Raw genomic sequence first — 25,074 nt, forward strand, 5'->3', positions numbered from 1 at the left:
TTAAAAGTCTTGCCATGTTACTCTTCTGCTCAAACTCTTTAGTATCTCCCTATTAACTTTAAAATAACTTCAGCCTGACATTTAAAGTCCTCCACAATCTGGCTCCAACCTGCAATTTTTAGACACATTTCGTATTATTCCTCTTTACATGCTTTATGTTCCAGCCAAATTGGCCTATTAGTTGTTTTATAAACCTGACATTCCATTTATACACCTTTGCACAGGCTTGTCTAGAATGCCCTCCTTCCTCATTTCCACCTCTTTAAATCCCTACATTTTTTCAAGCTCAGCCCCGGAGCCCCCTCATAACTTTCCTGATTTCTCAGGTGTTAGTGGTCTCTCCCTTTTCAAATCACTTCCCCATACCTTCCCCCTCTAAGACTATAAGCTCCCCAATAGGAGAATTATTTCATTTTTTTCACTTGTATCCCAGTGGCCTAAATATAGTAGGCACTTAATCAGCATTGGTGGAACTGAAATTCCACTGTTTTGTCAAAATCAAGGATGTACAAAATTAAAGTCACCCCTTACTTCCCAAACTGGCTGGCTCCCTCCCCTTCCTAACTCCTTAATTTCTTTGAGTGGTATTACCATTCTTCTGTGATACATATATGGTATCAATTAGTAACTCTTTTCTATAGTATGTGGAGGACATATAAGGTAACTCTGAGTTAGCTAGAATAGTCATTCACTTCATTTAAACCCTATATTTTCTCTTTCTGGATAAATCAAATTTTACTGCCAGTGAAGATAAGGTGTGCTGATTCTATGAGTTTTACCAATACCAGTTAATAGAAAAGTTTTCCCAATCAGATTTTTTTAATTCAGTCTCATTTAGGAGGATTATTATCTAAAGAGAATAACTCCTTTTAAAAATCTGTCTCCCAAACAGAAAAGGTTGCTTTCTACTTACGTATTTCTTTTAATAATGAGAGATCTACTAGCTCCAAGTTACTTTAATTCAAAAAGAAAATTAATGAAGTGATCTATGTGTTGAAATGCAGGTGGATAAGATACCTTTTCCAAAGGATTTCATGGTGAGGCTTTGATTCTTTCCAGGAGAAAACTTAATTGAGACTAACTGGGGGAAGGGCAAACTAAATTCATAAACTGTCTGAATTATAAATGACTTTTCAAAGACACAGGAGGTTTTATTATTTGTCAAGTAGATATATTTCCACTTAGCAAGTTTATATCCAGCACTTAGCACAGTGATGGCACATAGTAGGCACTTAATAAATGTTTACTCATTGACTATTTGAGATAAAACAATTCAAACTTGGCTACCCAAGTTCATAGATTTACAAGACCAAAGAGTTCTTAGAGGACCTTTTATCAAATAAGATTATTTGGTAATTAACATAATACTGGGGTTTGGAACTGTGATTTCATAGAAAATAACCACTTTACCAATATGGATGGGCAATATGTCTATAATTTACCATCTCAAAGAGTTGTCTGGGGCACTGAAGTTAAGTGACAAGTCACACAGCCAGTATTTATCCCAGGTCTTTCTGATCCTAGGGATGGCTCTTCTCCAGGTACATTAGAATTCACCCTACAATCTTTCTTATATTGTTAATTTTCACTTCTAAAAGAGGACACACCAAGCAGATGGAATAAACTATAGCCTTGCCTCACAATTACAGGCTTTAATTGTAATAGGAAATGAAAGCCATAAATCCCCCATCCCACCTGCAATGATACAGTATTTTGATGGTCCAATTCACCTTCCCAGCATGAAAGAACCTGCCTGAGGTCCTGAGAAGAAGAGAAGGCTTGTTTGTCTTTACTATGTTAGAACCCCACACCATTTCTAGAAGGGTTGATAAAAATCACCCTCTAGGAAGGTGGCCTAGTCATACCAGATATTAAACTGTACTATAAAGCAGCAGTCATCAAAACTACTTGGTACTGGCTAAGAAACAGAGTGGTGGATCAGTGGAATAGGTTAGCTACACAAGATGCAGTAGTCAATGACTATAGCAATCTACTCGTTGATAAACCCAAAGAATCCAGCTTCTGGGCTAAGAATTCACTATTTCACAAAAACTGCTGGGAACACTGGAAAATGGTATGGCAGAAACTGGGCATACACCAATATCTTACACCGTATACCAAAATAAAGTCAAAATGGGTTCATGATTTAGGAATAAAGACTGATACTATAAGCAATTTGGGAAAGCAAGGAATAGTTTACTTGTCAGATTTATGGGAAAGGGAAGAATTCATGACCCCACAAGAGATAGAGAGCATTACAAAATGCAAAATGGATAATTTTGATTATGTTTTTGTATAAACAAAGTCAATGCAACAAAGATTAGGCAGGGAGCAGAAAATTGGGAGAAAATCTTTACAACTAGTGTCTCTAATAAAGGCCTCATATCTAAAATATACAGGGAACTGAGCCAAATTTATAGGAATACAAGTCATTCCCCAATTGAGAAATGGTAAAAGGATATGAACAAGCAGTTTTCAGAGGAAGAAATTAAAGATATCTATAAGCATATGAAAAAATGCTCTAAATCGCTATTGATTATAGAGAAATGCAAATCAAAACACTCTTAGGTACCACATCTCTCCTGTCAGATTGGCTAACATGACAAAACAGGAAAATGATAAATGCTGGAAAGGATGTGGGAAAATTGGAACATTGTTACAGTGTTGGTTGTGGTGTGAACAGATCCAGCCATTCTGGAGAGTAATTTGGAACTAAGCATAAAGGGCTATAAAAATGTGCATACCCTTTGACCCAGCAATACCACTTCTAGGGCTGTATTCTAAAGAGATCACACAAGGGGGAAAGGAACCCATAGGTACAAAAAACATTTATAGCAGCTTTTTTTTGTGGTAGCAAAGAATTGGAAATCAAGAGGATGCCCATCAATTGGGGAGTGGCTGAACAAGTTGTGGTATGTGAATATAATGGAATACTATTGTGCTATAAGAAATAGGGAAGATACGGACTTCATAATAACCTGGAAAGACCTACATGATAAGATGCTCAGAGAGAGGAGCAGAACCAGGAGAACACTGTACACAACCACAGACATATTGATCCTGTGATGACTAACTTTGATAGACTTGTTTCTTCTCAGCAATACAAGGTTCAAAGACAGCCCCAAAGGTCTCATGATGGAAAGAGCCAGCTACATCCAGAGAAAGAACTACAGAGTCTGAATGCCGATTGAGGCAAACTGTTTGCTCTCTTTTTTTTTGCCTCTTCTTTTTTGGATTTGTTTCTTCTTTCTCATGATTCACTCCATTGATCATGGTTCTTCTTTACGACTTGACTATTGTGTAAATATGTTTAACGCAAAGGTATATGTACAACATATATCGGATTTCAGGCCATCCTGGGGGCAGGGAGGAGAAGAGGGTGGGGAAGAAAATTTGGAACTCAAAAACATCCAGAACTGAGTGTAGTAAACTAAAAATAAAAAAAAAAAATCTAAAAAAAATCACCCTCTAATCCCACAGGATACCTTCCAAAGCAGACTCATGAAAAGCCCCAGGACAGGGCATGAAAGAGGAGAAAAACGAGAATCCATCATAAAGTAACAGCTCCTGTTTCTTATGTCCAGTCATTCATTTGGTAGGAAAAGAATTCCTGATGATGCCCTTGACTTTCTTGCCTCATTAGTTCCACAGAAATAAAGAGGCATTTAGTTAATTGAAAAAAATGAAATTAAAAAAATTTTTTTAGAGATTAAAAAAATAGAAAGAGGGTAGGAAGTAGTTGTCCAAGTAGGTGCCTGAATCTGAGATGGGCATCAAAGCAGAATGCTTCCCTATCCAGGGAACAAATCAATTCTTCAGCCTGTTAAATACTGCCCTCCCCAGAATGATACTAACTCAAGAACAGTGAGAACCACCTTTTGGAAATGTCTACAGCTCTCTGGCTCTCACTAAGAAGAAAGGAAACTGGGCTACAAGTTGACAGACTACCTAATTTGAGTTTCACTCAATCTGTGACTTCAGCTGGGATACCATGGGAAGAGTTTACCCATCTATAAAACGGGTACAACTAATTGCTCAGAGCAACGATGCCGTGCCAATTAGGTGAAGCAGTAGGGATGAAGGGACCTCAGAAATGAAATGCATTAATATTAATAGTCCTCCCACTTGCTGTTGCCCACGTGCATTTCCACTGGGGGCCCCTCCAGGTGAAAGCAGAGAGGATTATTCTTGTCTCTCCAACCTCAACAGAAGTTGAGGAAGATTCAAGAGCTCTCAGGAGAATATTTCTGTCGGCTTCTAGTGGCTGTTGATATAGGCAGGATGGGGATCCCTGCTTTGTGACCGTCACAGATATTCATAAAATGGTCAAGGGTTAAGTGCACCATCCTTCCCAAAAACGTATGTACACACAGACTGAAACGAGTACACATTTCAGAACCTTCTCTTTCTACTCCCAGGCCAGGATAAGTCAGGAAGAGTGAGCCATACTATCCTACTGTTAACACAACAGCCTCAAAGCAGCTCAAAGCCTTCTCCTACCCTGGCATCAAGGGAGTCATACCCCAGTGTTACCTTGTGGAAATAATCAGTGGCTTCGGTCAGTTCTGAAAAATTGGTCTCAGAAAGCCCAGCTTGCCCTAAGACTTTAATCTTCTCTTGAATCAGAGGCCTGCAGGGGAAAAATGAAAGGCAGTGAGTGATCATAACCTGAAAAAAACTATTGGCCATTTGAAATTGGAGCTGCCAATCTCCTTCCCCAAGGTGGTTACTATATACTTAATTTGTTTTGCAAATGTTGAGGCAGGAAGGTGACCCTGAATATAGCTGCCCCTCTCAATTTGAATACTAATCCTCTGTGTATTTCTCATAAAATAATTAGAATGAAGTTCTTTCCAATTGGGATGCCGAAGAAATACTGTCACATTACAGAAAAGGACAAAAAAGTAGAGGGCAGATTTTTTTCTAGATAGAGCTGGGCCTTTAAAGTCACTGGCTCTTATGCTTAACCAATATATATTCTCAGACCTGTCATGCCCTGAAATGTCCTGCCTCAATGATCAGCAACTACAGACAGAAGAGCTATTGTGAGCTGTCACATTTCTAGATGCCTAGTATATAACCCCTGACTCAATGGAAGGCAACCTTCTGGCCAAAAGCAAACTGGTCAATGTAAGCATAGCTATCCTTATTACTTGGGGGAAGGAATTCTACAGATTATGCCATACTGCAGTTGAAGAAATGAGGAATATATATGGCTGGGATAGCAGACTAACTCTCTAAAGAGGGGTTCTCAACCTTTAATTGTGTCATGGCCCTTGTAGCAATCTGGTGAAGCCTATAGATCCTTCTTTGAAATAATATTTTTTAAATGCATCTAATAAAATACATAGACTTATGGAGGAAACCAATTATATTGAAACATAGTTATCAAAATACATTTAAAAAAACAAACCCAAGTTCATGAACCCCAGCTTAATAAGTTCTGCTCTAAAGCTAAGGTGGTAGTGGGTGGTTTTTGGAGCCATAATATCCTAGAAGGGTTACAAAAAGGAGGGAGCATGAGTGAGTACTAAAAGGTAAGAAGAACAGGGCTAACTGGTTCAGTAATAAAGAGAAATGGAGTCAACCTATATATACTAAGACGACAAAGAAACCAAGGGTATCAGCCTTGAAGAATGGACAGAGGGCAGGAACTATTTTCACAAAACTTAGTAATAGTAAAAAAGATTAGGTGGAGGTAGTTTGGGAACCTTTGGTTAAGCAACAGACCAATTCAGAAACTGTAAAGCTTTATTCTTTGCTCAGCTACCTCATGTGTCCCCCAACCCCCTCCAAACTTCATGATGTCTGTGGAGAATCTATGGAAGAACACATCCAAGAAACACACAGGATGAGAAGACTAAGGTAGGTCTGTGACCTACACTCATAAAATCTTCCACTTGGAAGGGACCTCACTGGCCATCTAGTTCAACACATACAAAAGGAATCTTCGCTATTACGTGCTGAGATTGATGAGATCCATAGCCTATTCTAGGACGAGTCACTTCTTCATGGATAATAATCCTAACTGATCTTCACTAACACTCTGAGAAGTCACCTAGTGTCATTTACTACTGAATACATCCTGGTTTGGATACTTACGCTCAGGGCTTTAATGAATTCTGAAACAAATTACAAACAAAATCCTATGTATATTTTTGTTAGATTGATCCCTTTGGATTGTTAACGGCTTGTGGGTAGGGACCACTTTTTTTTCACACTATTGTGCTTAAGATAAGGGCCCTAATCCTGTAGCCCACCACTAAAAGCTAGTGAACAAGGGTGAACATGGTACCAAAGCTGAAGAGAGGCAGCACTGATAACTGTATCCTTAATAATTAAGTCTCAGGGTCCTCCGCTGAAGGCGAAAGCTCTTGGGGATCAACAAGGTATTCCACCAGTGTCGGCCTCGTCACCCAAACCAGACCTGCTAAATTCCCTGGGCTGCTCAATCCATACCATAGATAATCATCCGCTGTGCCTCTTGCTACTAGGTAATGAATGCTCACGGAGCTGGTCTGCCCAATGCGATGCACGCGGTCTTCAGCTTGGATCAGTATCTAGGTTTCCCAAAGAATAAAAGGACCCAAATCAATTGTAGCATGTGATGAATATTTTTTTTTTAAAAATCACTTCTCCCCACTCCTGTTTTCCTCAAAGAGCTTTTGCTGATATGCAATAAAGCATAGATTTCTTGGCTACTATACTGCATCAGTATAGTGCTTTACATGAAAATGCCTTGGAATCATGGGCTATATCGCTCCATCCTCACAAATCTTTGAGGTCAACAGGACAGGTATCATCACGTCTGTTTTACAAATAAAGATCCTGAGGCCCAGAAAGGTTAAATGACTTGCCCAAGGTCATACAGCTACTAAAAATGGTGCTGAGAGTAGAACCTTCTGATTTCCCTTTCAGGGTTCTTTCCACTGTATAATACTGCCCTGGATCATCTGTTATTTAATAGATTTAATTGTTGCAGTCATGAAGTGTGAGTGGGAGAAAAGTAACTCCACCTCCCTCTATCTTCTCTGTGATTTCAGTGGAAGCTTTCTCTCTGGGGAGTAATGGCTACGTACACGCCCAAGTGGAGAATCTAATGACCTTTTGGGAAGGCTGGTTTGCCTAGAGAGTCCTCAGGTTTTTTTTGTTTATTTTTTTTTTAATAATAACCCAGAATTTGATGGTGTTCTTTCATAAGTGTATGACCTAGAGAGTCACTTGTTGCTGACCTATAAATGTCAATCTTAATTAAACCATTACAATTGTGTTTCATAAATGCTATGTGGGAATTCAGAGAAATGTAATTACTTTCTCATAAGTTCAGGGGCAAATTTAATGAGGCTGAAAAGTTCCTCATCACAGAAGTGATAGCTGGGATGAGGCCAACAGGAGTAATAACAGTGGTTGGAGTAAAAAAGTCTTCCAAATGGTACCAAAAACCCTTGCATCCTTTATTAGGTGAAAGAGTTATGGCAAGCCACGGTGAGGTCTAAGACAAAGAGCACAGGGCTGAGTCAAAGATTCAAGGGTTAGTTCTTGCTCGGCCTCTAACCAACCAGCTGGATGGTCTTAGACAGCTAGCTGACCTTGGACAATTCAATGTGCCTTGCTGGGCCTCATTTTCTTGTAGGTTTATGTAAAATGTAAACTCCACAAGCCCATGGACTTTATTACATCTATAAGAGGAGAGCTGGACTCGGTGGTTTCTAAAGTTCCTTGTAGCTCTCTGAATGTCTATGATTCTAAATCTCTCAACTAGTCTGTGTGCTTTTGGGTTTTCCCCAATCTGTCAAGTGAGGATAATAATTCCTATTTTATCTGCTTCATGGGGCTGTTGTAAAGGTAAAAGGAGACAAGAGATATTAAAGTGCTTTGGGAGGTTAAAACATATCCCAACATAAAGCTCTATTATTATTTTGATACCCTGACAGTCTATGGAGGAACATGTGCTATCAAGACCCCAGAAAAGATCAAAGAAAGTCAGCCTCCCTTCTCAAAATGTCTTCTTCTTTTGCCCCTTCCACAATGTATAGGGAATGGTCTTTGCCATGTCTTACCCCCGGGTTCCAGAAGAGCTCTGCAAACACCACCAAGTCAGCAGCGGAAAGGGTGAGCCCCATGTTGGCTGCTGTGATTGAGAGGACAGCCACGGCATACTTCTCAGACAGCTGGAACTGCTGGCACAGGGCCTGGCGGTCGGCCGAGGACGTGGCCCCATCAATGCGGATGTAGCCAATGTGCTAGACAGACAAGGAAAGAGACGGATCACTATAGCATCCTCCTGGGAGCTGCCTAATAAAGGGGAAAGACCCACGCTTCCATTTCAACTCAAAATCTCACTTGAAACCTGATGCTGTTTTAGGCGTGGTTGAAGTTTTCCAGAAACCGTGCTTTTCCTCTCCTAGATTTGAGGATGTGTCAAGGATATGCCCCATCATATGAACTCAATTCTGTAACAGCAGATGATTTTTTTAAAAAAGCATCAAATACCTTCCATCACATAAAGCAGGGCTGTCCAAAATATGGCCTGCAAGTCGCATGCGGCCCACAGTGTGATTTTATGCGGCCCATCAGTGGGTTTTAATTTTCACGAGCGAAAAAATAAAATAATAATTTGCATGGAATGCGTATTAGATTTTTTAATTCCACCTCTAATAAATAATCTCATTGATGTTAATTTTCTTAGGTGTTTTTAAGCAGTATTATGCACAGAACACATCACACGGAATTTTAATCGATCTGTAGGGTGCATTCTGTCTGTACAACGTAGACTAGTCAGTATGCACCTACCTTTATACTTTTGTGTTGTCTCTTTGTTGTTTTGTGTTTGCTTTCATGCTTCATACCTTCGCCTGTTGCATCGATGATGCGTGTTCCTCCACTTTCTATTACTATACTGTATTTTTTTATTTTGGGTGTGGCTCTCAAATAATTATTTTATTTTAATGTGGCCTGAAGATAACCTAAGGTTGGACAGCCCTGATATAAAGCACCACCAGCAAAGCTTCCCAAGGTCACAGGACTGCAGATTTAAGGCTGGGAGAGACTTCCAGCAGCCATTTAATCGAACCCTTTCATTTTTTTTTAAATAAGGAAATTGAGGCCCGTGAAGGAAAAATGACTTGTCTACAGTCATGCAGGCAATAAGTAGCACAGCTGGAATCTGAACCAAGGTCCTACAAACCAAAATCCAGGGCTCTAGGAGGGCCTGCTGCCTTCAACAAAGGGACCCTCCTTAAATTGGCTCTCACCAGAGACACTACAGCAGAGCACCATCAATTATTCTGGTCACAGAACACTTTTTGGACTTGAAATATATTAATGGGTACCATAAAAATCTTGGGGGGTGCAGAAAACCCTTGAGAGAGACCAGGGTCTGGAAAAAAATTTTTTTTTAGCAAAAAAGGGAGGAAATGAAGCCTTCTTATTCACAAAGAAAGCTGTCAGACATAAGTATTTTTGATATTTACATACAGTTAGGTCCTGATGAGCATGAATAATGAATCCCCCAAAGTGGTCTCATTACTTGAATTCTCACTGCATGTCTCCACTGGGCCGGAACTAATGACCATATTTTATACAATGATAACTTCAAATAGTTCAAAAATGGATACATGAAACCACTTGAGGGGATGCATTATTTGCACTGTTTGGGGGCCTTGTTGTTGCTACAGTTCAGTTGCTTCAGCTGTGTCTGATTCTTTGTGACCCCGTTTGGGGTTTTCTTGGCAAAGATACTGGAATGGTTTGCCATTTCCTTTTCCAGTTCATTTTACAGATGAGGAAACTGAGGCAAACAGGGTTAAGTGACTTGCCCAGGGTCACATAGCTAGTAAATGTCTGAGGCCACATCTGAGCTCAGATCTTCCTAACTCTAGGCCTGGCACTCTATCCACAGGGCCACCTAGCTGCCCAAGGTGGGAGCTAGCTATAGTTTTAATATGCATAATGTTAGAAAGGGAAATATCAGTAGCATCAAATTTTTTTCACAGAAACCCCTATTCATATAATATGGAACACTAGAGTTTCACAGAATGCAATTTTGGACACACTGCTAAGTTCAACTGTTTTCAACACAATCCATTATAAGAATTAAACAGTTAAATACATATTCATACACTTTTAGGAAAGACATAGGAAAAGGGAGTAGGGGATGGTGGGGGAGAGAAAGAAGTTGCTTCAACAATCAGGAAGGGTACATTACCAAATGTGCTACTATCCTTGGTGGAAAGAAACTATGCCTGCCTTTTAGGGAGTAAGAAGGTCTCAGGGAGTCCTTTTATTTATTCCAGACAAGGAAAAACACATTAACTGGAAAAGAAAAATAATCTGCCATCCAGTGAGACAAAAGAATCCTTTACAGGGAGTTGTGAAAGCCAAGCACTTTGGGTTTCCATTAAGTCATTTTACTTTCTTTTAGGGGCCAAGATGCCTCTAGAACTTACCAAAGATGCAAAGGGTAAAGAAGGGTAGAGTTTCGGGTTAAATGGCACGTCCCCCAGAAGCCTTTCATAGGGTTATCACTCTAGAGCCGGGAGGGACTTCAGGGGTCATCTAATCTAATTCTCTCATTTTACAGATGGGAGAATGAGGTGCGGGGAAGGGAAGGGATTTGGTCAAAGGAGTAGATGGCAGAATGAGGATTCAGACTAGGATGCTATTAGCAACCAGGGTGGAGCTCTTCCCCTGCCCCATGCTGCCTCTCTTAATTTCCTTTAGCAGCCATTAAAAGCAATGGAACTTGAAGCTGCTAGAGGGCTGCCATTTCCTGCTCTCTACAGAGCCTATCTCAGTGCCATGGAGAAAAGTGCTTCATAAAAGAACTCTGATAAGAGGGAGAAGGAAGAAAAACACATAAGATAATGATTTAAATACTTTTCTCTCCATGTTGCAAGGTGGAAACACTTCTCTCCCTAATCTGGTCTCTTGTTAATTTTGCAATAATTTACTCAGGAAGAACAAAAAAAAAAAAGCAAGTCCCTTGGGGGATATTCTAAGGCAGGGCTTCTTAGCCTGGGTCCATGAACTTTGTTTCAAAAAAATATTATCATAATATAAAGTAATATACTATGTTGTATTATAATATTATTCTAATGTATAATATAATATGATATATCATATTATTCTACTATATAATATATAAGGTATAATATAATTAAAATTACAATATACATTATATTATTAAAACCAATTACATTGGTTTCTTTTGTAATAAATATAAATGAATAATAATAATAACAAACCAATATAACTGGCTTTTTGTAATTATTGTAAAATAACAGGATTATGACTACTATTTTATTTTACACACTTAAAAACTTGATCCTGTGCAGGGGACCACAGGTTTTATCAGACAGATTGCCAAAGGGATCTCTGACGCAAAAAAGGCTAAGAACCCTTATGCTAAAGTATGACTTTGGGGTCACCTTACTAAAGCCCACAGAGGAGTACCCTCAAGGCTTTAAATGTTACGGCTAGCAAGAGACCCTGAGCCAGTGACTTCCAAGAGTAAAATTTGAGACTTCTCTCTGGAAATCTTTATAAGAACAATTTTTATACAGCCATCGATGCTTCTCTAAAAATGCATAGAAGGGAAGTTCAGAGGAAAACAAAGACAAAGCCAGACAGCTTTGAAAATAAATACATCGAATTTATTTTATAATTTTAAAAAGTTGTACGTAATAGAGATTCATGGTTTCCTGTATCTTTTCTGTTCTACTTTGCATGTGGAAATAGTCTCTCCTCTTCTCCCCTCCTTCTCTAGGTGATCATTAAATACAGAACAAAAAAAAATACTTTATAAGAATTATTATTATATGGCTTCAGAGAAACTTGGGAAAATTTATATGAATTGATATAAAGTGAAGTGATCCAGAAAACAATTTACACAATACGACAATATTATAAAGACAAACAGCTTGGAAAGATTTAGGACTCTGATCAACCCAACTACCAACCACAACTGCAGAGGACTCAGGATGAAACACACTACGCACTTCCTGCCAGAGAGGAGATGGACTCAACAGTGTGAGAGTGTGTGTGTGTGTGTGTGTATGTGTGACATGACGAATGTGGGATTTTGTTTTATTTGATTACACATCATTTGTAATAGGTTTTGTTTTTCTTGCTTTTTCAGTTAGGGTAGAAGGAAGTGGGAAGCAGAGAATTTGAAGCTGAAAATGACATACATTTTTTTTTTTAAAGAACAACTATAACAGAACCTCTGTTTAGGTCTAGGGCCGCCTGAGTAGCAAGAACTGTGTCAGATTTTACTGTTCACTTACCTTTTTCTCCAGCTCATCGCTGATGGCATCCAGGACTAGCTTGTGGTGTGCAAATACTAGAAGCTTCTCTCTCCCGCTTTCCAATAAATCCAGGATATATTCACTGCATTTTACGACAACAACAAAATCCTCGTCATGGAACTGTTCATCTGAGGGTTGATCAATGATAGGGTACAAGGCTAAAGAATGAGGCTGGGGTCCCTGCCTGGGGGCTCTCTGCTCTCCCTGACATCACAATTTCTGGTGATAACACCTTGGTTGTAACATCATGCCTAAGCTAGCATGATTTCACTGAAAACAGAAAAGCAGGCAGCAAGAAGGAGTGGCTTAATAACCTATAAGAACATAAGCTAGAAAGGCACATCAGGTGTTTGCTTTCTGGACCAGTGACAGAGAATTTCTGAAAGTTTTGCTCTCAGATATAGAAAGCAGTAAGAATGAAGACACACAAAGGGTATCGAGATCCAGAGAGTCCTAAATCATCACCTAGGTCCTCTAGTTAGCTAGTGGGAGAACAAAGGTAAAATTATCAGTAGACTATCCTTCTCCTTTCCATAACCCAAGTTCCACTCAAGTAAATTGTAAGCTCTTTCAGTGTTGATTCTGTGTCCTATAAATGTCTGTCAGCAGCACCTAACACTGTGCCCTATACACAACAGGTGCTCAATGTTTGCCAGAGTATATATAAAATTGGTTTCCTTTCTAATCAATATGAATGAATAATAATAATAATTATAAACCAAGCCCTGAGTTTCTTCACCCATAAATTAAGGGAGTTAGATTACCTTAAGTTGCCTTCCTAGCTTTCAATCCTATGATAAGGAGAGAGGAGAAGACACAGAACATCCAATCAGTTCCAAAACTAAAGGCTTTTCCTTCTTTCTAACCACTCAAGAAAGTGCTGGAGAGTTTGTTTTTTTTTTTTTAAGTCACAGAGCCCTCCAGATTCCAGGCTCACCCAAAAGTACTAGCACAAGCTTCCCCTCTCTAGTTCATCTGCCTGTCTCCTCAATACCCTCAGCTGTCCCATAGACTCAGGATCCCATGAAAAGAAAGGCAGAAAGGAGGAGAGGCAGAAGTAATGACATTTCTTGAAGGTTCACTGCCCAGGTTCCATTAGGCACAGGGTATTTAGGTCACACATATTTTCACAATTTTATTCCTAAGAATGGTAACTATCTTACACACGCCAAGTTATTCATGACTTGAAGCCAATGGCTGAATTAAAAACTTCGAAGGGAATAAGGTGGCTCTGGGCCCAGGGCCTGGGGAGGAAGATACCAACATGACACGAGGGTTTGTAGGTCATTAGCTCGGGAAGGAGAGAGCACGCATCCTTACCATCTGTTGTTCAGTAGCCTATGAGAAATGGGACGGTGGGGGCAATTCAAATCAGTTTCTGGTGGATAAATTCCCATACTATAAAAACCACATCTGGAGTTCATTAGTATCCTAATGGTGTCATAAATGAAAAGGGCATTGTGCAAAGGGTGAAGGAGAAGTGGCTGAAACTCACAGGCCTCTTTCTGGAGAGGTACAGGTACAAAGAACTCTCTGGGAAGATGGAGGGAGAGGTCATCAGGGCCAAGAGGAACAGGTCTTGGTTGGTGAGGGGCCGCCACCAGAGTTACCTCCATTTATCCACAGACATCAGGCCTTCCAGCTGTCGCCCTGGCACTACTCACCCACATTAAATTCACAACTTCATCATCTGGACCCTTATGGTTCCAGAATTTCGTGTGACTTCTACACAACAAAAAGCCAGCCAAACTGCATGTTGATAGAACACCCCCAAGTTTTTATCATACTGAGAGTGAGTGTGGGTTTCCTCTTCTCTTAAGAGCAGAAAATGGGGGACGATTCAGAACAGAACACCAAAGACAGGTGAATAATTCCAAGATAAAATTTGTATTTCTTGTGGTTCATGAGGACGGCTGATTTAATAGCCTGTGAGTAAATGGTCATTTACTCTTTAGGTCAATACTTTGTCTGTCTGGGGTGCCTTTTTGAACTTGAAAAGGTCATCTAACCCAGGGGAATGAAGCATTGACAAAAAGAGAGTCCACCAATCTCGCCCCTAACTCACAGAATGGTTTTTCTTTTAATCTCAGATCTAAGTGGGGCAGGCATGGAGAAAGGGAAAGAAAGGTTATGGGGCAAGCAAAAGAGCAAAGATGGTACGGGGAGTGTCTTTTGACTCTTTCTGCATTCCCAGCACTTAGCACAATGCCTGGCACATAGTAGGCGCTTAATAAATGTTGCTTCCTTGATAGAAATGGCAAAGGAGAGCTAGGAACAAAAAATATTAATAGAACAAGGGCAGGAAAAGATACACAACCAGGTACAGGACTGAACTACCCAGCTTTCCAGCATGAGCGCCATCAGATGGTCCTTGGAAATGATGAAAGTTACAAGAGAGCTTCTGCCCCACTCCCCACCCCACCCCATGCAGGTGGCTTGTCCTCGGTGTGGTACTCTACTATATCCTTGTGCTACTGACGGTGTCAGCATCCATTCCCACTCCCCATCTCTGAGTTGGAACAAGACTTCCTGGAAGCAGGAATTGGTAGCCATAGGATTGCATCCCCAGACCAGCCAAAACAGGGAGAGCCGCATCAGCTGGCAATCTCTCAGTTTTGTCTGGTGGATGAGGACATGGTCACCTAACACTTGTATTCAAGTAAAGATGGAAAATTCTTTAATGTTCAGGAACATGAACCAGACAACACGATCCTTTTTAAAAGGCACCTGATGTTTGCTGAGCACTTACATGGCAGGCTGGATTTTTGCTTCTGCTGTTCTGTTGAAGAAAAGGAGCAGGGCCTCCTTCTGCTGCCGCTTCTGTGGACAGAAAGATTCAGAGCTTAACATCTGCCGAGATTCCTGGTTCTGGGATAAGCCGACAATCATCTCTGGTGTAAGTGCTACTGATGACCAACTAAGGCATAGAGATACAGCTGCCACCTTTCTGGCTGCAGGCCCCCATCACCTTGTGCCTGCATGATTGCAATAGCCTGCTGGTTGGTCTTTCTGCCTCACGTCTTTCCCCATTCAATTCTACCCCCACCCCCGGCTGCCAAAATGATCCAGGGATGAGCAGGGGTGTGCTGACAAGGAAAAAAAAATGTGTCCAAGATTGTGTACATTTTTAATCTGCATTATTTTATAACTCATTGGATAATGCAAGTTAATCTGCATTATTAACATTTTTTTCTCCACCATTTTAAGACTAGATAAATCAATAGATCATGCCCTGACTTATAGCATTTGCCAATTTCTGAGGTGTAAATGCTCAGAATAGCACCTGCAAGATAGTCCAGCAAACTGGAAAATAACTATCTTAATCTCCCTGCCCCCCTCCCTTCATTGTCTTAATCTCCCTGCCTCCCTTGCCTCCCTCCCTTTGATAAATTCCTTTGGCTCCCTTATCACTTCTAGGCTCAAACACAACTTCTTGTTTGGCATTCAAAGCTTGTCATCACCCAGCCCCCTCCTTGTCTTTCTAGTGTTCTTACAACTTACTCCCCATCTAAGATCCAGTGACACCAGCTTCTTGTAGCTCCGTACGCACAATACTCAATCTCCCAGCTTCAGGCATTTTCACTAGCTGTCCTCCAGGCCTAGCATTCTCTCCTTCCTCATCTCTGTCTTCTGGCTTCCTTGGTTTCATTTGTTAGTCAATTGACAAGCATTTATTAAACACCTACCATGTGCCAGGCACCACACTAAGTGCTGAGGATACAGAGAATGTAAACAATAGTCCCTGCTCTCAAGGAGCTCAGCATCTAGTACCTCTTCAGTCCTAGCTAAAATCTTACCTTCTACAGGAAGTCTTTCCCAATCCCCCTTAATTCTAATTTGTTGATTATCTCCAGTTTTTTCTGTATTCATACATATGTGTATATATATACATACACACATGTATATATACATATATGCACATATACACATATAATCTTGTTTGTATGGGGTCCCCTCCATTAGATTACGAGTTCCTTGTGAGGGAGGGGCTGGTTTTTTGTTTGTTTGTTTGCCTTTCTTTGTATCCCCAGCACTTAGTCTAGTGCCTGGCACATAGTAGGTGTTTAATAAATGCCCGTTGCCTTGACTTGAAGAGACCTGGGTTCTAGTGTTGGATCTGACAATGACATGGTGTGATGTTGGGCAAGTTGCTGGACCTCAGGGCAGTAATTCTCTCATCTGGAAAATGGGGATACCAACTATTCCACCTCACTCATGTGTGGGGCGAATTGAATGATCATATGCGATGAAGAATATGGAAGAGTTTTGAGAGGCAGGATGTGTAGGCTGTCGTTGTTACGAAATACCTTCACCGTCTGTTATTCTCCAGTTCATTCTGTGCTCCAGGCAAATACATGTGTCATTTCTGCCCTTAAAGGGTTTACTAAAGTAATTTACCAAGTGAGGAGAGCCTAGAATAGGGCTCTACACAGTGGGATGTGTCTTACTCACCTGTGATGTGTCTCCCCCCACGCTGACTAAGCAGTCAATTTTCCAGTCATCTTAGACTAAAATTTCCACTATCACGCCTTTGGAGGTTGTCATGTCCCTGTCTGTTCCAGCTCGGCAGAACATAAACTCCTTCAGATCAAAGGAGGCCTGTGGCGTTTCTGCCCTGGTATCCCCAGGACCTAGCAGAGCGCCATATGCATTTTTCTTAGGCTGATTTCACAAGTCGGGCACAAATAATCCATAGGAACATTTAAGTAGAGATCTCTTTAAATTTGTGCATCTTGTGTTTCTACAGTTTTAAAATATACATTGTCCAACTTGTGTCCATCTTTCTATTATTATTATTTTTTAGATAATATCTTACTTTCCTTAATAAAGTGGTTTATACTTTTAGAAATACACATTATCTCATTTCGTCCTCGCAGTAATTCTGTGAAGAGGATACAGCATGTATTTTTCCCATTTTGCAGATGGAGAAATTGGGTCTCAGGAAGATGAAGATACTTAAGTGGTGGACCTGGGGACTTAAATCCCTGTCTTCTGACTCCAAATCCACTGTTTCCTCCTCTATATTTAATGCTGTTCCTTTAGGAATTCAGTAAGATTCATTCAAGGTATAGGATTTCTTTTTAAATGCTAGAAATATGAACCTATTGCAAGGAGCTGAGGGGTTACAACTGTATAATTGCCACCAAGGAGGATGTGTGGCCAGTTTCCATTTTTCAGCCATCGGTCTTGCGGATCAAAAAGTGGCTTTAGACAAAAGTTGATTATATTCAGCTTTGCTCCAGCTTGTGAAGCGATACCTATTATTTCAGTGGAGATATAAAAAAAGCCTTTCATTATACATGATATTTTATAAATTGGCTGCTTCACCTTGGCTTCTGGGATTTAGAGCTTTTTAAAAAATGTCTTCTTCCCAGATGGAAGAGCATGAGACAACAAAGAAAGAATGGATTCTTGACAGGTTTGCCAGGCTCTGTTGGAACAAATGTGATGAGCAAAATTGCAGGGAGGTTTTGGACTTAAAAAAGCTACAGTAAAATAGGAGATGGGGTGGGGTGGGAAATAATCTTCCATTGATTCATAATGGCTCCTTATTCGGCCCCAAACCATAGGTCCCTTCATTTTTAACCCTTTCAACCTGGAATCTCAAGGTCTTTCATTACCACCACTGAGAAGCAACGTTCCAGTTGTTCAAATTTTCTGGGGCCCAGTGTTGCGTACCCTAGAGAAGAAGGACTTTAATTGACACAGTCTCCTGCCCTCTGGGGATCTGTAATCATTAAACTTTCATAAGACCCTTAGGAAGGGGGAAACATTACCTAATAAACCTTGGAATGATCAATTAACGCTTAACACTTAATAAATGTTGGTTGATGGACTGTGGTTATCCCTCTGCATGATAACATGAACTTCATTTCAAATGTTTATATATGTATATATTATCTCCTCCCTGCCCTGCCCCCCAAGTTCTTTAAGGGCAGAGGCTGTTTTATTTTTCCCTTTGTGTCCCGAGTTCTAGGCACATTGAGGAAGCAAGGGCATGGCAGAAAAAGCACTTGGCCTGGAGCCAGGAAGCTCTGAGTTCACATCCAGTCTCAAACACTTCTTGGCTGCTTGACTCTGGGCAAGTCACATACTCTCTCTGCCTCAGTTTCTTCATCTGTAAAATGAGGATAATAATAAAACCTATCTCCCAGGGTTGTAAAGATCAAATGAGATAACAATTGTAAAGCATTTAGTACAGTGCCCGGCACACAGTAGATGCTTAATAAATGCATGTTTTCTTCCTTCCCATTTAATAAATACTTGGTGATGGCTTGATTCTTATTTATTTCTTGCATCTTGGGACTTTTGTTTTGGTCATCTTTATGTCTATATTCATATTGCTGGAATTAGGCTATAAACTTCACAGGACAGAAACCCTATTCATTCTGGGTTGAAGTGAAGAGAGCACTGAATTTGGAGACTAAGGACCTCAATTCAAACCCAAGATCTGCTTCTTGCTCCCTGTGTGACTCTGGGCAGGTCAGTTCACTCCTCCAGGTCTGTTTCCTCATCTGCTGAATGGGGGGCTTGGCCTGGATGAGTTCTTATCACCCACAGAGCAGTTCCCCGGGGCCAGCTTGCGGAACTCTCTGCAGCACAAATTAAATCAGACTCGAAGAGTCACTACTGTGCTTCCCATTTTCTTTCTAGCCCCCTCTGCCAGAGGACTAAAAGGAAGAACTGACAAAAAGGAATCGGAGGCGTTCTATATCCGGCCCATTTGTCTTGTAATCAGCCAGAAGGCTGGGTCCCTCTAGGTCCGAGTTACACTATACACTGTGTCAAGCACAGTTAAGCACTGAAATAATGGTCAAGTCAAGACTATTATTTTACTAAAGCAAACTTCTGTCATCCATCATGCCTGGGAAGTGGGGTGTTCTGCCTTCTCAAATACTGTGGTAAAGAGAATGACCATACACAAGACTGACACGTTCTTAAAGAATTAGGCTAGAACCCAGTATCCCTTAACCGGAAAACCACCCTGAAGATGACTTTACATTTCTTTGATAATTCATAATCATAAAACAGGATCCAACAGTGAATGCTCCAAGACTATCACTGAGAGTATCAGCCAGCACTGTCCTATAGGAACAAGGACTGGCTGGTTAACAGAATCTTGGACAAGCTAGTACATCTTATAGAAGGAGAAGAAACTGGGAAGCAAGACGTGTTTTCTGGTAAAATATTGGAACTCACATGGAAAGCTATTTCAAACCATGTTCAGATACACTTCCTCTTTGAGGTCCTAGGAAAAGGGATAAGAAAAAGAATGTCCCCTGAACCAGAGACTCACATTCTTCTTCTCTGTGGTCATTTCCTTTGCTGCAGCAGCCAGGACAGCCCTGGTCTTGGCATCCATCTGCCCTGGGGCAACCACCACCATCTTGCGCTGCTTGGCTGGGAGTTGGGAGAGAACATCGGACTTGAGCCGTCGGAGCATGACGCATTCTTCTAGGAGAAGCTTCAGTTCTCCAAGATTGGAAGAGCCAGAATAATCCCATCCCCAGGGCAACTGTGGAGAATCAAGGCAGAGAAATACCACAGGTTAAAAGGACAGAGGCAGAATGAACTAAATTCACTTTCTCTCCCTCTTCTTCTCACCTCCCTCCCCCACCAAAAAAGAAAAAAAAAACCCTTGTTACAATTATACATAGTCAAGCAAAAAAATTCCCACATTGGCCACGTCCAAAAAGAAGCTTCAGTTCTCCAAGATTGGACGAGCCAGAATAACCTCATTCCCAGGTAGCCAGAGTCCATCACCACCCTCTCTGGAAGGAGGTGGGTGGCATATTTCATCTGGAATCAAGGCTAGGCCAAACTATTCTAAAAGATCAGAAACACTACCCTAAAAACCAAGTGAAAGTCCTCAGGGCATCCCTTCAGACACCTCTTTGGCACAACACCTTCTCCCTTCTGACATCTAGAAACACACACAGTGCTGGCCATGAAAGTTGCACTAGTCTACCAAGGACAGGGAGAGGTTATAATAAAATATGGGAGAGAAGGCCCAAAGTCCTCCTTCCATGCTTCAGTATGGCCTAGAGTTGACACTAGGTTCTTACAAGCATTTTGGAGATAACTCCAATAAGTCAGAACAATAGGAATCACATGTGTGTTCACACGCATGTGCACATACACACACATCTCATCTTACTCCTACATGACTTTGATTTCTTCTCCTAGGTCTCTATATTTTGAAAGTTTTCCATTCCACACAGTTTAGAGATAATGAATATTTGGTAGGACATTTATTTAAACTATTCTTAAATTCTTATGGATCAAGAGTACACCCAGGCAATTGTGGACAGGTTCCATCTGTGATGATGGTCTGGTTTCAGTAGAGTTATTGTTGACTCCTCGAGAATACTTTGAAGCCTGTATTTGTAGTGTGGGGCTGACTTTGTTAGCTGTTAAGTTTATAAAAAACAGCGAGCTTCTGAAGTGTAATTCTAGCTACCAGGTTGTGTCTGGCTATCAGAGGCTCAATTTTTGCAGGTTGCGGTGATGTATCATTACATAGTTTCCTTGCATAATCTGTAGTGATCCACTGTTTCTTGATCCTTTAAAAGATAACCTGTCTGTAATTTCTGATAGCAATAACCCAATTCTGAATTGTCATCACAAGTTCCTTCATTTTTATAATTGAATCCAAATGGTTCAGCCAGTTGCTCAATGTTTCTTTGTTGACATACTACTGATTGGGTTTAGGTGGTTGCTACCCATGGAAGACCTTTTGATTCAATTCTTTTATTACTAATATTAGTGTTATTGTGATGGTTTTTATTATTAACATTTGGTTTCATGATGTATACACTTGAACATTGGTTCCCTTCCATGCCTGGCCTTTACCTCTTTCTAGATGAACCCTACCAGCAGGAGCTTAAGCTTTGCCTAGAAAATAAGAAATCTTGGATGGGTATGTAATAGCTATCTTCAGAACAGTTCAGAACTGGTCACGGGGAAGAAGAATTAGGCAGTCTCTGTGGCTTGAAAGGGTGAAACTAGCACCGATGGGTGGAAGTGCTAGAGAGGCAGATGTCATTAGTATGAAGAGCTTGCCCACAATGAGGGCTGCCTGAGAATAGAAGAGGTGGGCTCATGAGGCAGAGGGCTCCCTATCCTTGCAGACTAGGTCAGGGTGGGAACCTAAGGCCTAGAGGCTACCTGTGGCCTTCTAGGTCCTTGGGTGAGGTCCTTTGACTGAGTAAAAGTTCTACAGAACAAATTCTTTTATTAAAGGTATTTGTTCTGTGAAGTTCGGATTCAGTCAAAGATGCCATCAGATGCCTTCTATAGACAAGGATCCAGATGTACAAAAACACTGCAGCTCTTTTCATGTGAGTTGAAAATGAGAAACTAAGGGAGCATGCTCCTACTGGAAAATGGCTAAACAAAGTGTGGTACATGAATGTGATGGAACAGTATTACGCCATCAGAAATGATGAACTGGACAATCTCAGAGGAAGCTGGGAAGATCTCTATGAACTCATGCCGAGTGCAGAGAGGAGTCCTCGTTAAGGGAGCAATTTATACAATGATAACGTTATAGAGGAAAACAATTTTGAAAGATTTTAAAACTTGGATCCACATGATGATAAGCCCTAGGTCCAAGAGAATGAAGCTGAGGGGCAGCTAGGTGGCACAGTGAGTAGAGCACTGGTCCTGGAACCAGGAGGTCCTGAGTTCAAATCTGACCTCAGCCACTTGACATACTTACTAGCTGTGTGACCTTGGGCAAGTCACTTAATTCCAACTGCTCTGCCTTCCACCCTCCAAAAAAAAATCCAAAAAAGAATGAAGCCGAAAACAGCCTCTTGCCTCCTGATAGAGATGAGATGACACTAAAATGCACAAATGGACACTTTTGAATGTGGGCATTTGTTTTGCTGGGCTATGCAGTGATGGATTGAGGTCATTTTCCTTTTTTTCTAAAGTTGTTCAGTGAGGAAGGGGAGACGAGGAAGGGCAGATTAATAAAAATGCTTAATTGAAAAAAAAAAACTTAAAAACAACAACTCCTGATTGAAAGAGGAAAAACTGCCTTTTGTCCTTATGCCAAGCAAGGGACAACTGAAGAGGCCTTATGGGGCCATCCTGAAAAGCTGACAGAAGGAAACAGAAACCTGCTCAATTGGTGTTTTTCACTGGGCTCTAGAGCTTATTACCACCATTAGCAAAACCAGACATTCCACTTTTTTCTACTGAGAATGAAGGAAAGGTGAAGAGATACTTTCTCTGCCAGACAACACACCTGATGTCCATTAACATCCTCCCAAGGTCCCAATGCAGCAAATTGTTCCTCTTGCCTAAAATGGTTTTAATGGCCCCGGGGAACTTTATGCTGTTAACAGAAATCTCCCAAGCCCAGGCTCTTTGGTCCATCTGGTTGATGAATTATTCCTTTTCACCAATGAGTTTTTGAGTACTTATTGTCAATAAGCCTGAAAAATAGCCCCCTCATGAAACACCAAGGAAAAAAACATAAACAATATAGGGGAAGAGGTTGTAGGTTGCTTTTGGATACTGAGGAGATAAGAAGTTGACCCAGAAGCCAGAATGTACTTTATTTTATAAGTGTCCTGGCTACACCTGCCAAAGACACCTGGGTATTTTGCACTTGGAGACACAGAAATCCTTCCAGGACATAAACAGTCAGAACTGGAGAATATCGATGTCCATTTTGTATAAGTGTCAAGACTGTGAGCAACAGGAAATTTTGGAAAGGGCAACTCCAGGAGACTGGAGAATATTCCCACATAGAGATATATTTTTTTAATTTTTAAAATATTTTTTAAAAAATTAAAAAAATTCTTGTCCTTTATTGTATTTTTTAAAAAGCATTTTAGTTTTTAATATAACATTTTCAGATACTAAGACCCAGCTCCATACCGCCCCACTTCCCCACACCAAAGGAGTTTTCTTGGACCAATGAAAACCAGTTAAATAAAACCAACACACAATTGTGACATTTTTGGCAACATTCTGCACTCCTAGCTCATCATGTCTCCAAAAAAAGGAAAGGGATGCATTTATTCATCTCTTCTCTGGTGTCGAGACTGGTTGTTGCAATTATGAGGCATCTTACCTTGTTTCTGTTCTCTCTGTTTGTGTCTGTTTCCTCAACTACAGAATGAGAATGATAACAGCACCAACCTTGCAGGTTTGATGGTAAGCACTATATAAATGCTAGCTATTATTACTGTTTAAAGAGCTTTGTAAATCTTCGAGAGCTATGCACTATTATTAGCACTGATAACGTTCTTGTATTTTTCTCCTAGGTTTATATATTTCACGCTGCATCAGTTCATACAAGACTTGTATGAAGTCTTCCCATGTTTCTATGTGTTCCTCATATTTGCCATTTCTTACAGTGCAATAATATTCAGTTACTTTCACACACCACAATTTGTTTAGCTAGATTGAAAGGCATCGACTTTGTTTCCAGATTTTTACTGCCATAAAAAGTGCTGCTAGGAATACATCAGTATATTTGAGGTCTCTATTTCTGTCTTTAACCTCCTTTGGGATCCCTTCTAGGGATCAGTGGGTCTAACAAAGCATCATGCTGTAGTCATGTTTTTTAAAAAAAGAATTAATTCCAAATCATTTCTTAGAATTGTTGGACCAGTTCATAGCTCCACCACCGGGGTGTGAACGTGTCTCAACTTCTCATGGCCTTTCCAATATGAACGACTTCTGTCCTTTATCCTCTTCGACAATTTGCTGGGTATGAACTAAAACCTCAGGGTTTTAGACAATTTTCATTTACCTCATTAGTGATTTGGAGCAAACTTTCACATGGTGGTTGATGGTTGGTATTTCCCTAAAAAAATCTTATTCATATACTTTGATCATTAAACTATTGGGGAATAGCTTTGGGGCATTATACATTTATGTTCCTTAAGTATCTTGGACGCCAGACGTTTATTAGAAATGTCTGAAGCAAAGAATATTTTCCCAAATGACAGTTTCCTTGAGGAGAAGAAGGAGGAAGATGAGGAATAGTAGTAGCAGTAGCAGTAGTAGTAGTAGTAGTGATAGTAGTAGTAGCAGCAGTTGCTGTTGTTCTTGGGCTTATCAAACACTGGACTATTCAGTGTGACTGTTTCTGGAAACCGTCTACCTAATCTGTTTCATGGGTGTATTATTCTATTTTTAACCAGCACCAAACAATTTTGATGATTACAACTTTATGCTATAGTTTGAAGTCTAAGCGTGCTATTTTCCATGTATTTAGCGCCCATCATTTCCCTCGAGATTCTAGACCTTTTGTTCCTCTGAGTGAATTTTCTTTTGTCTAATTCTCTAGTGATAGCTGGACCAACAAAGCAATAAACCCATAAATTAATTTGGGTAGTACTGATATTTTAATTATACTGATATGTCCAAATGATGAGCAATGACAACAAATGATGAACAGTGACAATCCTTCCAGTTACCTAAGTCACCTTTACTTCTGTAACAAATGTTTTGTAATTGTATTTATAAAAATCTTGAGGGTGTCTTGGCAGGCTGACTGTTTGATATTTAATGAAATTTGTACTTACTTTGAATGGGATATCGTTTTCTATCCTTGTCTCTTGATTTTTGTTATTGTTATATGTAAATGCTATCATTTATAATAGTTTATTTATAATAATATAATTCTGCTACTTTACTGAAGTTACTAATTATCTCAGTAAATTTCTTTGCTGATTTCCTAAGTCATTATGCTATCTCCAAATAGGGATAACCTCATCTCCTCTTGGTTAATGTTCATACC

General features: G+C 40.3%; 1 protein-coding gene across 1 annotated transcript in view; it reads right to left on the minus strand.

Moving 5' to 3' along the window:
- SMARCAL1 (SWI/SNF related, matrix associated, actin dependent regulator of chromatin, subfamily a like 1) overlaps positions 1 to 25,074 on the minus strand; it is a 74,713-nt gene that overhangs the window by 3,588 nt on the left and 46,051 nt on the right. Inside the window, exons 10-15 of the mRNA XM_036753634.1 lie at positions 19,606 to 19,824; positions 15,058 to 15,128; positions 12,288 to 12,390; positions 8,061 to 8,243; positions 6,460 to 6,560; positions 4,534 to 4,630 (exon numbers count right to left, since the gene is read on the minus strand). Of these exons, the coding sequence (XP_036609529.1) occupies positions 4,534 to 4,630; positions 6,460 to 6,560; positions 8,061 to 8,243; positions 12,288 to 12,390; positions 15,058 to 15,128; positions 19,606 to 19,824 (774 nt within the window). The remainder of the gene's footprint in view (positions 1 to 4,533; positions 4,631 to 6,459; positions 6,561 to 8,060; positions 8,244 to 12,287; positions 12,391 to 15,057; positions 15,129 to 19,605; positions 19,825 to 25,074) is intronic.

Source organism: Trichosurus vulpecula, chromosome 4, assembly GCF_011100635.1.
Source record: "Trichosurus vulpecula isolate mTriVul1 chromosome 4, mTriVul1.pri, whole genome shotgun sequence".
Taxonomy (NCBI): domain Eukaryota; kingdom Metazoa; phylum Chordata; class Mammalia; order Diprotodontia; family Phalangeridae; genus Trichosurus; species Trichosurus vulpecula.